This window comes from Oncorhynchus gorbuscha, linkage group LG03 (assembly GCF_021184085.1).
Source record: "Oncorhynchus gorbuscha isolate QuinsamMale2020 ecotype Even-year linkage group LG03, OgorEven_v1.0, whole genome shotgun sequence".
NCBI classification, from domain to species: domain Eukaryota; kingdom Metazoa; phylum Chordata; class Actinopteri; order Salmoniformes; family Salmonidae; genus Oncorhynchus; species Oncorhynchus gorbuscha.
In genome coordinates, this window is record NC_060175.1 from 107,070,466 (window position 1) to 107,085,205 (window position 14,740).

General features: G+C 44.3%; 1 protein-coding gene across 3 annotated transcripts; it reads right to left on the reverse strand.

Annotated features, from left to right (window-relative positions):
* Window positions 1–6,318: 6,318 nt before the first annotated feature.
* LOC124032422 (uncharacterized methyltransferase YdaC-like) lies at window positions 6,319–11,306 on the reverse strand. Of its 3 annotated transcripts, none has more exons than XM_046344810.1 (4): window positions 10,893–11,306; window positions 7,710–7,967; window positions 6,976–7,156; window positions 6,319–6,804 (listed from the first exon to the last, which is right to left on the reverse strand). In XM_046344810.1, exons 2-4 carry the CDS (start codon window positions 7,965–7,967, stop codon window positions 6,608–6,610), a joined length of 636 nt encoding a protein of 211 aa, XP_046200766.1. In that variant the 5' UTR covers window positions 10,893–11,306; the 3' UTR covers window positions 6,319–6,607. The 3 variants fall into 3 exon arrangements, with proteins under 3 accessions (XP_046200766.1, XP_046200767.1, XP_046200768.1); XM_046344811.1 differs by lacking the exon at window positions 10,893–11,306 and adding an exon at window positions 8,069–8,124; XM_046344812.1 differs by lacking the exon at window positions 10,893–11,306 and adding an exon at window positions 8,054–8,104.
* Window positions 11,307–14,740: the final 3,434 nt, after the last annotated feature.

The window sequence follows — 14,740 nt, forward strand, 5'->3', positions numbered from 1 at the left end:
TGTATATAACTACTGACCCTGGAACTGTCCCTGTGTATAGCTACTGACCCTGTATATAGCTACTGACCCTGTATATAGCTACTGACCATGTATCTAGACACTGACCCTGTATATAACTACTGACCATGTATCTAACTACTGACCCTTTATATAGACACTGACCCTGTATATAACTACTGACCCTGTATATAACTACTGACCCTGTATATAGCAACTGACCCTGTATATAACTACTGACCCTGTATATAACTACTGACCCTGTATATAGCTACTGACCCTGGAACTGTCCCTGTATATAACTACTGACCCTGTATATAACTACTGACCCTGGAACTGTCCCTGTATATACCTACTGACCCTGTATATAGCTACTGACCCTGTATATAGTTACTGACCCTGGAACTGACCCTGTATATAACTACTGACCCTGTATATAGTTACTGACCCTGGAACTGACCCTGTATATAGACACTGACCCTGTATATAACTACTGACCCTGTATATACCTACTGACCGTGTATATAACTACTGACCCTGTATATAGCTACTGACCCTGTATATATCTACTGACCCTGGAACTGACCCTGTATATAACTACTGACCCTGTATATAACTACTGACCCTGTATATAACTACTGACCCTGTATATAGTTACTGACCCTGGAACTGTCCCTGTATATAACTACTGACCCTGGAACTGTCCCTGTATATAACTACTGACCCTGTATATAACTACTGACCCTGTATATAGTTACTGACCCTGGAACTGACCCTGTATATAACTACTGACCCTGGAACTGTCCCTGTATATAACTACTGACCCTGTATATAACTACTGACACTGTATATAACTACTGACCCTGGAACTGTACCTGTATATAGCTACTGACCCTGTATATACCTACTGACCCTGTATATAGCTACTGACCCTGTATATAGTTACTGACCCTGGAACTGACCCTGTATATAACTACTGACCCTGTATATAGTTACTGACCCTGGAACTGACCCTGTATATAGCTACTGACCCTGTATATAGCTACTGACCCTGGAACTGTCCCTGTATATAGCTACTGACCCTGTATATAGCTACTGACCCTGTATATAGCTACTGACCCTGTCTATAACTACTGACCCTGTATATAACTACTGACCCTGGAACTGTCCCTGTATATAGCTACTGACCCTGTATATAGCTACTGACCCTGTCTATAACTACTGACCCTGGAACTGACCCTGTATATAGCTACTGACCCTGTATATAACTACTGACCCTGGAACTGACCCTGTATATAACTACTGACCCTGTATATAACTGCTGACCCTGTATATAACTAATGACCCTGTATATAACTACTGACCCTGGAACTGTCCCTGTGTATAGCTACTGACCCTGTATATAGTTACTGACCCTGGAACTGACCCTGTATATAGCTACTGACCCTGTATATAACTACTGACCCTGTATATAACTACTGACCCTGGAACTGTCCCTGTATATAGCTACTGACCCTGTATACACCTACTGACCCTGTATATAGCTACTGACCCTATATATAGCTACTGACCCTGTATATAGCTACTGACCCTGTATATAGCTACTGACCCTGTATATAGCTACTGACCATGTATCTAGACACTGACCCTGTATATAACTACTGACCATGTATCTAACTACTGACCCTGTATATAGACACTGACCCTGTATATAACTACTGACCCTGTATATAACTACTGACCCTGTATATAGCAACTGACCCTGTATATAACTATTGACCCTGTATATAACTACTGACCCTGTATATAGCTACTGACCCTGTATATAACTACTGACCCTGGAACTGACCCTGTATATAGCAACTGACCCTGTATATAACTACTGACCCTGTATATAACTACTGACCCCGTATATAACTACTGAACCTGGAACTGTCCCTGTATATAACTACTGACCCTGTATATACCTACTGACCCTGTATATAGCTACTGACCCTGTATATATCTACTGACCCTGGAACTGACCCTGTATATAACTACTGACCCTGTATATAACTACTGACCCTGTATATAGTTACTGACCCTGGAACTGATCCTGTATATAACTACTGACCCTGGAACTGTCCCTGTATATAACTACTGACACTGTATATAACTACTGACCCTGTATATAGTTACTGACCCTGGAACTGACCCTGTATATAACTACTGACCCTGGAACTGTCCCTGTATATAACTACTGACCCTGTATATAACTACTGACACTGTATATAACTACTGACCCTGGAACTGTCCCTGTATATAGCTACTGACCCTGTATATACCTACTGACCCTGTATATAGCTACTGACCCTGTATAAAGTTACTGACCCTGGAACTGACCCTGTATATAGACACTGACCCTGTATATAACTACTGACCCTGTATATACCTACTGACCCTGTATATAACTACTGACCCTGTATATACCTACTGACCGTGTATATAACTACTGACCCTGTATATAGCTACTGACCCTGTATATATCTACTGACCCTGGAACTGACCCTGTATATAACTACTGACCCTGTATATAACTACTGACCCTGTATATAACTACTGACCCGGTATATAGTTACTGACCCTGGAACTGATCCTGTATATAACTACTGACCCTGGAACTGACCCTGTATATAACTACTGACCCTGTATATAGTTACTGACCCTGGAACTGACCCTGTATATAACTACTGACCCTGTATATAGTTACTGACCCTGGAACTGACCCTGTATATAGACACTGACCCTGTATATAACTACTGACCCTGTATATACCTACTGACCCTGTATATAACTACTGACCCTGTATATACCTACTGACCGTGTATATAACTACTGACCCTGTATATAGCTACTGACCCTGTATATATCTACTGACCCTGGAACTGACCCTGTATATAACTACTGACCCTGTATATAACTACTGACCCTGTATATAGTTACTGACCCTGGAACTGATCCTGTATATAACTACTGACCCTGGAACTGTCCCTGTATATAACTACTGACCCTGTATATAACTACTGACCCTGTATATAGTTACTGACCCTGGAACTGACCCTGTATATAGACACTGACCCTGTATATAACTACTGACCCTGTATATACCTACTGACCCTGTATATAGCTACTGACCCTGTATATAACTACTGACCCTGTATATAACTACTGACCCTGGAACTGTCCCTGTATATAGCTACTGACCCTGTATATACCTACTGACCCTGTATATAGCTACTGACCCTGTATATAGCTACTGACCCTGTATATAGCTACTGACCCTGTATATAACTACTGACCATGTATCTAACTACTGACCCTGTATATAGACACTGACCCTGTATATAGCTACTGACCCTGTATATACCGACTGACCCTGTATATAGCTACTGACCCTGTATATAGCTACTGACCCTGTATATAACTACTGACCCTGGAACTGTCCCTGTCTATAGCTACTGACCCTGTATATAGCTACTGACCCTGTATATAGTTACTGACCCTGGAACTGACCCTGTATATAACTACTGACCCTGGAACTGACCCTGTATATAGCTACTGACCCTGTATATAGCTACTGACCCTGTATATAACTACTGACCCTGTATATAACTACTGACCCTGGACCTGTCCCTGTATATAACTACTGACCCTGTATATAGCTACTGACCCTGTATATAACTACTGACCCTGTATATAACTACTGACCCTGTATATAGCTACTGACCCTGTATATAGCTACTGACCCTGTATATAACTACTGACCCTGTATATAACTACTGACCCTGTATATAGCTACTGACCCTGTATATAGCTACTGACCCTGTATATAGACACTGACCCTGTAGATACAGTTTAAGTCAGAAGTTTACATACACCTTCGCCAAATATATTTAAACTCAGTTTTTCACAATTCCTGACATTTAATTTAAAAGTTCCCTGTCTTAGGTCAGTTAGGATCACCACTTTATTTTAAGAATGTGAAATGTCAGAATAATAGTAGAGAGAATGATTTATTTCAGCTTCTATTTCTTTCATCACATTCCCAGTGGGTCAGAAGTTTACATACACTCAATTCGTATTTGGTAGCTTTGCCTTTAAATTGTTTAATTTGGGTCAAACGTTTCGGGAAGCCTTTACAAGCTTCCCACAATAAGTTGGGTGAATTTTGGCCCATTCCTCCTGACAGAGCTGGTGTAACTGAGTTAGGTTTGTAGGCATCCTGCAATCTATTTTGTGAAGTGCACCAGTCCTTCCTGCAGCAAAGCACCCCCACAACATGATGCTACCTCTCTGTGCTTCATGGTTGGGATGGTGTTCCAAGGCATCTTGGAAGCCTCCCCCTTTTTCCTCCAAACATAACAATGATCATTATTGGTCAAACAGTTCTGTTTTTGTTTTGTCAGACCAGAGGACATTTCTCCAAAAAGTATTATCTTTGTCCCCGTGTGCAGCTGCAAAGCGTAGTCTGGATTTTGCGGGTTTTGGAGCAGTGGCTTCTTCCTTGTTGAGTGGCCTTTCAGGTTATGTCTATCGGACTCGTTTTATCAAATTTATATATAAAGCCCTTCGTACATCAGCTGATGTCTCAAAGGGCTGTACAGAAATCCAGCCTAAAACCCCAAACAGCAAGCAATGCAGTTGTTGAAGTTCGGTGGCTTGGAAAAACTCCCTAGAAAGGCCAAAACCTAGGAAGAAACCTAGAGAGGAACCAGGCTATGAGGGGTGGCCAGTCCTCTTCTGACTGTGCCGGGTGGAAATTATAACAGACCCTCAAGACGTTCAAATGTTCATAGATGACCAGAAGGGTCAAATAATAATAATTACAGTGGTTGTAGAGGTTGCAACAGGTCAGCACCTCAGGAGTAAATGTCAATTGGCCGATAATTCAGTATCTCTACCGCTCCTGCTGTCTCTAGAGAGTTGAAAACAGCAGGTCTGGGACAGGTAGCACGTCCGGTGAACAGGTCAAGGTTCCATAGCCGCAGGCAGAACAGTTGAAACTGGAGCAGCAGCTCGACCAGGTGTACTGCGGACAGAAAGGAGTCATCAGGCCAGGTAGTCCAGGCATGGTCAGGGCTCCCTGAGGCAAGGCCGAGTGACCCCACACCACTAGTCCCCTAACTTACTACCCTGAGACAAGGCCGAGTATAGACCCCACACCACTAGTAACCTCCCTGAGACAAGGCCGAGTATAGACCCCACACCACTAGAGGGATATCAACAACCCCTAACTTACTACCCTGAGACAAGGCCGAGTATAGACCCCACACCACGAGAGGGATATCTTCAAACCCCTAACTTACTACCCTGAGACAAGGCCGAGTATAGACCCCACACCACTAGAGGGATATCTTCAAACCCCTAACTTACTACCCTGAGACAAGGCCGAGTATAGACCCCACACCACTAGAGGGATATCAACAGACCCCTAACTTACTACCCTGAGACAAGGCCGAGTATAGACCCCACACCACGAGAGATAGGAAATTCACGTCAGTGACTCAACCCACACAAGTGACACACCCTTCCTAGGGACGGCATCAAAGAGCCCCAGTAAGCCAGTGACTCAGCCCCTGTAATAGGGTTAGAGGCAGAGAATCCCAGTGGAAAGGGGAACTGGCCAGGTAGAGACAGCAAGGGCGGTTCGTTCCTCCCGTGCCTTTCCGTTCACCTTCCCACTCCTGGGTCAGACTACACTCAATCATATGACCCACTGAAGAGTCTTTCCCAAGGCTGCCGTTGGTGCATATCCCATTGTAGTTATTGGGGTCAAATCTGTCTGCACTTTCTCTCTCTCTGTCCCCCTCTCTCTCTGCCTTCCTCTCACTCTCTCTCTGCCCCCCCTCTCTCTCTGCCCCCCCCTCACTCTCTGCCCCCCCCCTCTCTGCCCCCCCCCCCCATCTGTAGATTCTCCACGTTTAAGGACATTCCTCCGCCCAGCCAAGAGAATATTTGTTGCTTTACGAGACTCAGCGTTGTTCGGGTTAACAGTAAAGGAACAAAACATACAGGTTATGTAGGAAGTTTACATACACTTAGGTTGGGGTCATTAAAACTAGTTTTTCAACCACTCAAATGTCTTGTTAACAAACTATAGTTTTGGCAAGTCGGTTAGGACATCTACAGTGGGGCTAAAAAGTATTTAGTCAGCCACCAATTGTGCAAGTTATTCCACTTAGAAAGATGAGAGAGGCCTGTAATTTTCATCATAGGTACACTTCAACTATGACAGACAAAATGAGAAGAAAAAAAAATCCAGAAAATCACATTGTAGGATTTTTTATGAATTTATTTGCACATTATGGTGGACAATAACTAAAATAACACACCCCTGCCCTACTGAGCCAGTCTGGAGAGAGAGACTCAACATTTTTTATTTTACTCAAAACACATTATCTTCACATATTTTAGATGTTTTTCGCAACTCAGTAATCAGCTTGGCATATTGCCACGCTGCCCTAACAGGCAGAGGCCAACGAGCTTGTGATTTGAAACAATACACAGCTATTTATTTAAAAAAGTAAGTGATCCTCGATTCCTGAATGACAAATGATGGCGTGTGTGTTCATCACTTATCAGCAGTAGCGTAAATGGCCTGGTAGGTGATGTGTCTGTGTTGATGATCCTCCATTGTGACCTGGTTAAACCCAGAGGCTCTCAGAGCTGCCATGTAGGCCTCGGGTTGCCAGTTCCGTCCAGGGAACTCCCTCCTGGACGCAAAGCTGACCACTCTGCTCAGTCTCAGAGTGGTCACCATCACACCTCCTATAGTAGAATGATACAGTACAGACATTGAGTGGTCACCATCACACCAACCCCCCACACCAACAGTTCCCACACCAACCCTCCACAACAACATTTCCCACAGCAACATTTCCCACAGCAACAATTCCCACACCAACCCACCCCACCACACCAACCCACCCCACCCCTCACCTGGTTTCATGACTCTGTGTATCTCTGCAGCTCCCTTCCTCAGGTCTGGCCAGTAGTAGTAACAATTACAGTGGAACACCTTGTCCACCATATTGTCTGCTAGAGGCATGGCTGCCACATCACACTGATACAGAGACACCCTCCCATTGGACACCAACTCCTTCAGAAGATCACCTGCCATCTAGATGGGTGAGGGGAGGGGGAGAAGAGAGGAGGGGGGAGAGAAGGGAGAAGAGAGGAGGAGGGAGAGGGGAGAAGAGAGGAGGAGGGAGAGGGGAGAAGGGAGAGTAGGAGAAGGGAGAGTAGGGGAGGGGGAGAAGGGAGAGTAGGAGAAGGGAGAAGAGAGAGGGGGAGGGGGAGAAGGGAGAGAGGGGAGAGGGGGAGGGGGGAGAAGGGAGAAGGGAGAGGAGAGGGGAGGGAGGAGGAGAAGGGAGAGGGGAGAAGGGAAAGGAGAGGAGAAGAGGAGGAGAGAGGGGGAGAAGAGAGGAGGAGGGAGAAGAGAGGAGGAGGGAGAAGAGGGAGGAGGGAGGAGAGAGGAGGAGGGGGAGAGAGGAGGAGGGGGAAGGGAAAGGAGGAGGAGGAGAGGGGAGAAGGGAAAGGGAGGAGAGAAGGGAGAGGAGAGGGGAGAGAAGGGAGAAGGGAGAGGAGAGGGAGAGAGGATGTGAGAAAAGCAGTGTTGTAGTTGAGTCACTAAATTACCACCCCTCTACTCACTCATTTACTCTCTCTCTCACCTTGTGCATGTATTGTGAGTAGTCCACTCCTATGAGTCTCCCAGTAGGTTCTGTCAGCAGTGTGGCTGCAGCCTTCAGGCCCAGCCCTGGCCCGTGGCCCAGCTCTAACACTGTATCTCCAGGCTGGATCCCAGACAGAGACACCGCACTCTCCTCTAACATCTTGTTGTGATTCTTCAGGAACTTAGTGATCAGCCAACCATACACTGACCGGGTGGGATGACCCAACTGCTGCCCCAGCTTCTCTAATAAGATCATCTAGAGGAGAGAGTGGGAGAGAGTGGGAGAGAGAATTTCACTCAGTTACAGTTCATATGAGGAAATCAGACAATTTAAATAAATACATTAGGAGGGCAGGCCTTGGAGAGCAGGGCAGGGAGAGCAGGGCAGGGAGGGCAGGCCTTGGAGAGCAGGGCAGGGAGGGCAGGCCTGGGAGAGCAGGGCAGGCCTTGGAGAGCAGGGCAGGGAGGGCAGGCCTTGGAGAGCAGGGCAGGGAGGGCAGGCCTTGGAGAGCAGGGCAGGGAGGGCAGGCCTTGGAGAGCAGGGCAGGGAGGGCAGGCCAGGCCTTGGAGGGCAGGCCTTGGAGAGCAGGGCAGGCCTGGGAGAGCAGGGCAGGGAGGGAACTCGGAAAATACGAGGTCAAATCATGACGTCAGTAATCTTCAGGTCAGGAAGTCAGAGCTCTAGAAAGAGGGCGGAGTTGCTGGATCTTTCATATACTGTAGTTTCCCCCTCAGATGCCAGTTGTTTTGAACGTGGGAAATTACCAGCGAGTCAGGGTTGCCATGTCCACAATTTTCCCGTAAATTAAGCTACTTTGAAAAACAATTTTGCAGGTGAAAATGCATTAGTCACAGGTTGAAATTGCACTGTGGCCACCATAGCATTTAAAAATATATATATATTTCACTTGAGCTGCTGCTGGCTATCAGGCAGCCTGTGTGTGGGTGGTGAGGAGGGGTAAGTGGAGGAGCGTGTGTTTCGAGAACTGGTTTCGAGAACTGGTTTCGAGAATTCGAGAACTGCAGCAGAAGTGGAGTTTACCAGTTGTAGGTAGGGCTAATTAGATGGTCATAATGGAGACGCCTGTTTACCATGACCGACTTTAGGCACACTACAGAGCTTTACATAAGTTTCACGTCAAGTGATACTAAACCTTATCAAGCCAATGGTTTTACACCTGCTCAAATCTTGCTCGTCAAGCGAGGCGCGAGTGGAAATAGAAGTTATCAAAGTCCCTCAACATGGGGCACAGTGAGGTGTCCTTCACTCTTGATTCCTGTTTGCCGAGCACTGATGTCCTGCAGTAAGTTAGAGGGATGGGGAAACTCCCGTCCCCAGGGGTCTGATTGGTGTCTAAATTCCCTCCATCCCTGGCAAACACAGCTGATTAAACATAATGCATTCTAAACTGAAGATCAGGATTAGCTGATTATTGGAGTCAGGTGTGTTTAGTTGGGGCAAAACCTACGAGGACTGGAGCTAATCAGGGTGACAGCTGAAGCATATTCATTACTTTTCTAGTCCGATGAAAATGGAATGATTCTTAACACTTGTCAGTCTCAACTTCGGCATTCAAGTTTTAAAATTCTCGCCCAAGTTTTCAGCTACAAGAATAAACTGGCTGAGTGACATGGACAGGTGACACTGGCAAAGTTAATACTTAGCAGCTAGCTCACGTCAGTACTAATTTAGAATTGTTTGACGAACTTGGCTAGCTAATGTCAGATATGTTCGACTAGTTGAAGTCATTGCACTTGGGATTATTGGAAGTAGTTAGCCAGGCGATTGTTTTTATACACGCTACGTTTGTTATCTGGTGATATAAACTCATTTCAGCAAAAAACTGAAAAAAAATCAAGCCAATTTTTGTACGAACCCAAAGCTAACATTAGTTAAGATGGACAATAGAACGAGTCCAAATTCACCCAAGGTTGGCTAAACTGGAACCGCGAGCACAAATGAATGGAATCAAACGTTCGCTGTTCTGATTGGAGTGACGCGTACACGCTGACCACACCGCTCGCGTGGAGAACGTAAATGTGTATTGGACGTTCTCCACGCGAGCGGTGTGACAAGGTCATCTCCTCATTGGTTTATAGGAGCAGATACCCGCGTGCCATCCCCAGACCTGCCAACCCTCTCCCAATATTTTAGAGTACTAGATGCGCGTGGCAAATTGGGGTTCTCTCCCCCCCCACGCTCGCGCTGTTTTTGAGTTCTACCATTGCGATCAGATTGTACCAAATTAAGTCTATTAAAGGTTGGAATACTTGGACAGCATTCCATTTACACAGATGGTCACAAACAAACGTAATTAGAACACACAAAAGGGCCTTTATTCTTGGAGTTTTATTTTATTAAAACATATCAGGCTCTATTAATTTAGGTTTTTAACTGGGATCTCTGTACCTATGGACATAGAATTGCGTAGTCCTGCATGTTGGCAGGTCTGCATCTCATTGGTTATGCCCACGTGGGTGACTTTTGCCTAATACCTGCAGCAAACGCCTCCACCCCGTCCTCTGTCTGGGCAGAGTACTTTAGGATTTTAGTTACTGCGGTGTAACAAGGTCCTTGCCGTGCGGCCCTACCAACCCTTCTATTTATTCGTAATGGCCCTTCGTGTGAGTTGGGTTTGTTCCTTCGTTCACGTTGTCACTCACTTATTTTGGATAGATATTCTCCTATTTAAATATTCTGAGTGTTATCAATTCCTCCTATAATTCCTTACCTTCAAGTTTATTTTACCTCTGTATATATCAAAGCCTAATAACTTCTATTGGTTATTACGCTCGTCAGCTAGTAGTCACTTGGAAACTAGTATTGGTATATGTTTTGACTCTCTTAAAAATATATTATTGTCCACACAATGAAATATTCTTTAGTGCAATCACTTTAACCTATAACCAGGGTCACTTTCTGTTCAGTGAGAGTGTCAAAGCCGTTTGCTCTCCAGATCGTTAATCTGGCCTAGTTGTCAAAGTTTCAAGCTTTTATTAAGTCACTCTGTTTTTTGTCTTATACACATCATTACAATTCAATGGTTCTACAGTTTCTCAATACAACAATAATGCTCAATCAATCCTTAATGCTTTAAGCTATGCCAGATAATATTGCAAAACTTTAAATGCGTTAACACTTCTAACAATATTGACTAAATAGCAAAAATAGTTTGATTACCTTAAATGCTCAGCCCCTTGGTCACTTTCCCGTAATCGGTATTCTCACAGCTATGACGCTAGATTCCGAATTCCAATATTTTTATACACTTCCAACTCTGTGTATGGACTCAATATATTGTAACTGGTACTTGGCTATTTTTCCTTTAATTGCTAATCACCTCTGGTTCCTGGTGTCTGAAATGCGAACGCCCGCTTTGCCTGTGTGATCAAGAGGTGTTTTAGACCTCTGTTTTTCGGAGACTCAGTCGGGTTCACAAAATTCAACCAGTTTCTTCAGATAGTGACCCAATAAGTACTTAACCAAAATGATCCAGTTCTCAAAATATTGTTCTAGTCTTACAAAAAGCGTATAGTGCAATAGTAAATTGACCTATGATGATCCTCCATATGAAGTCTGTCTCGTATGTTAGTGAGGATCATACTGCCTTATGATCTCTGTTCTCTTTATATACCTTTTTAAAGGGGAAGTTCCCACTGGTGCTGTAGACCAACGTAACCTTAGGCCTGTGTGTTAAACGGAAGCTTCCTATTATTACCATTTAAGGTCATGCACTACTGACTGAGGATTGGTTGGCTGATTCCACCCAATCATACCAGCTGGTTGTTTCTACCACTGGAGGTGACGTAGGGGGTATGTCAAGCGTCAGCTGGGAGAAGTCTATGCTGGGTATCTCCTCTGCTTCCCCCTGTTGTCCAGTTTCTGCAGGTGTGGTCCGTGGTTCCAGGAGGTCTCCCTGCTGTCCAGTTTCTGCAGGTGTGGTCCGTGGTTCCAGGAGGTCCCCCTGTTGTCCAGTTTCTGCAGGTGTGGTCCGTGGTTCCAGGAGGTCCCCCTGTTGTCCAGTTTCTGCAGGTGTGGTCCATGGTCCCAGGACGTCCCATGAATGCCCTGTGTTGTTGTCCCCATTGCTTCATGGAGTGGGCAGATTATTTTCATCTCGTCACAACACCTTATTATGAAAGAGTTGCCAATCGCCATATAAAGTCCAAAGAAAAAGCCTGGAAGGAGGAGAGATGACTCGAAACAATTCGGTTGACCGTTTTATGTGTGGATTAATTGTGGGAGTAGAGGACCTTGTGCATTTCAGGTAAAATAACAACTCAACATTTATATCCCAGCTCAAATTAGCTAGCAACAGCAAGCTAAATTGCCATAAATGTTTAATGCTTTTCGACATGTCCCCAAATGAATATAATTGGTTCTGAGTTTTTATATTTCAACCTGCGTGTCGTGATCGCCCTTGGTGTGGGGACACGGTGTTACAATTCCATTTAGCCTAAAATGACACCAAAAAAATGTATCACTTTTTATTTTACCACTACAATCTGTTCTTAGGACGAAACTAAAAAAATAACTTGTGTAAACATCCTGTCTGCATAACGAGTAAGTAGAAAAAAGAAAAGTAGGTAACTTCTGACTATTTCTGGTCTAGCGTTTGACGATAACGGAATACCCTGCGCAGCCTTACATAATTAGAAAGAGGAGATTAAAATGGTGTCCAAATTTAAAATCAATATACAAGAAATAGACACTTCTATTTCCCCCAATAGGAAACAATGGGATCACCTCAGTCATGTGTGGTTTACATTTTAACTATAAACAATGTCTCGTTGACAACAATAGAAAGGCCGTAGAACAATGGGAATAGAACGTTCAGAAGGAGAGTTTTTATATTTATTTATTTAATATTTATTCCACCTTTATTTAACCAGGTAGGCCAGATGAGAATAAGTTCTCATTTACAACTACGACCTGGCCAAGGAAAAGCATAGCAGTGTGACACATACAACAACACAGAGTTACACATGGAGTTAAACAAACATAGTCAATAAGACAATAGAAACACGAAAAGAAAGTCTATATGCAGTGTGTGCAAATGGCGTGAGGAGGTAAGGCAAAAAATGAACACACAAAAAATATATATAGGCCATAGTAGCGAGGTAGTTACAATTGGTACCACGTTGCTCAATAGAACTAATAGGAGCTGGCAGGTTGAAAATTGCCCTAAAATAAAGACTGTTTTTTTTAGTGATAACTCAAACTACGGCAAGCATCAGGGACAAGTGGTAATATTATTATTAATATTATTATTATTATTATTATTTATTTTTTTCACCAGTATTTAACCAGGTTGTCAAGTTGAGGACAAGTTCTCATTTACAATTGTGACCTGGTCAAGATAAAGCATAGCAGTGCAACACATACAACAACACAGAGTTACACATGGAGTACAACAAAACATAGTCAATAATACAGTATAAACAAGTCTATATACGATGTGAGCAAATGAGGTGAGATAAGGGAGGTAAAGCCAAAAAAAAGGCCATGGTGGCAAAGTAAATACAATATAGCAAGTAAAACACTGGAATGGTAGATTTGCAGTGGAATAATGTGCAAAGTAGAAATAAAAATAATGGGGTGCAAAGGAGCAAAATAAATACAGTAGGGAAAGAGGTAGTTGTTTGGGCTAAATTATAGGTGGGCTATGTACAGGTGCAGTAATCTGTGAGCTGCTCTGACAGTTTGTGCTTAAAGCTAGTGAGGGAGATAAGTGTTTCCAGTTTCAGAGATTTTTGTAGTTCGTTCCAGTCATTGGCAGCAGAGAACTGGGAGGAGAGGCGGCCAAAGAAAGAATTGGTTTGGAGGGTGACTAGAGAGATATACCTGCTGGAGCGCGTGCTACAGGTGGGTGCTGCTATGGTGACCAGCGAGCGAAGATAAGGGGGGACTTTACCTAGCAGGGTCTTGTAGATGACATGGAGCCAGTGGGTTTGGTGACGAGTATGAAGCGAGGGCCAGCCAACGAGAGCGTACAGGTCGCAATGGTGGGTAGTATATGGGGCTTTGGTGACTAAACGGATTGCGCTGTGATAGACTGCATGCAATTTGTTGAGTAGGGTATTGGAGGATATTTTGTAAATGACATCGCCGAAGTCGAGGATCGGTAGGATGGTCAGTTTTACAAGGGTATGTTTGGCAGCATGAGTGAAGGAAGCTTTGTTGCGAAATAGGAAGCCAATTCTAGATTTAACTTTGGATTTGAGATGTTTGATATAGGTCTGGAAGGAGAGTTTACAGTCTAACCAGACACCTAAGTATTTGTAGTTGTCCACGTATTCTAAGTCAGAGCAGTCCAGAGTAGTGATGTTGGACAGGCGGGCAGGTGCAGGTAGCGATCGGATGAAGAGCATGCATTTAGTTTTGCTTGTATTTAAGAGCAATTGGAGGCCACGGAAGGAGTGTTGTATGGCATTGAAGCTTGCCTGGAAGGTTGTTAACACAGTGTCCAAAGAAGGGCCAGAAGTATACAGAATGGTATCGTCTGTGTAGAGGTGGATCAGAGACTCACCAGCAGCAAGAGCGATATCATTGATGTATACAGAGAATAGAGTCGTCCATGAATTGAACCCTGTGGCACCCCCATAGAGAATGCCAGAGGTCCGGACAGCAGACCCTCCGATTTGACACATTGAACTCTATAAGATAAGTAGTAGGCTGTCGAGTCTGCCGATGAGGATGTGGTGATTGACAGAGTCGAAAGCCTTCTTATCGATGGCGGTTAAGATATCGTTTAGGACCTTGAGCGTGGCTGAGGTGCACCCATGTCCAGCTCTGAAACCAGATTGCATAGCAGAGAAGGTATGGTGAGATTCGAAATGGTCAGTAATCTGTTTGTTGACTTGGCTTTCGAAGACCTTAGAAAGGCAGGGTAGGATAAATATAGGTCTGTAGCAGTTTGGGTCAAGAGTGTCCCCCCCCTTTGAAGAGGGGGATGACCGCAGCTGCTTTCCAATCTTTGGGAATCTCAGACGACACAAAAGAGAGGTTGAACAGGCTAGTAATAGGGT

Bases quoted from the DNA above. Each gene is read 5' to 3' on its own strand.
- LOC124032422 (XM_046344810.1), bottom strand. From the start codon at position 7,967: ATGATCTTATTAGAGAAGCTGGGGCAGCAGTTGGGTCATCCCACCCGG. The intron at 7,157-7,709 runs GTGAGAGAGAGA...TCACCCATCTAG, and splicing joins ACTCACAATACATGCACAAG to ATGGCAGGTGATCTTCTGAA. The intron at 6,805-6,975 runs GTGAGGGGTGGG...ATTCTACTATAG, and splicing joins ACACAGAGTCATGAAACCAG to GAGGTGTGATGGTGACCACT.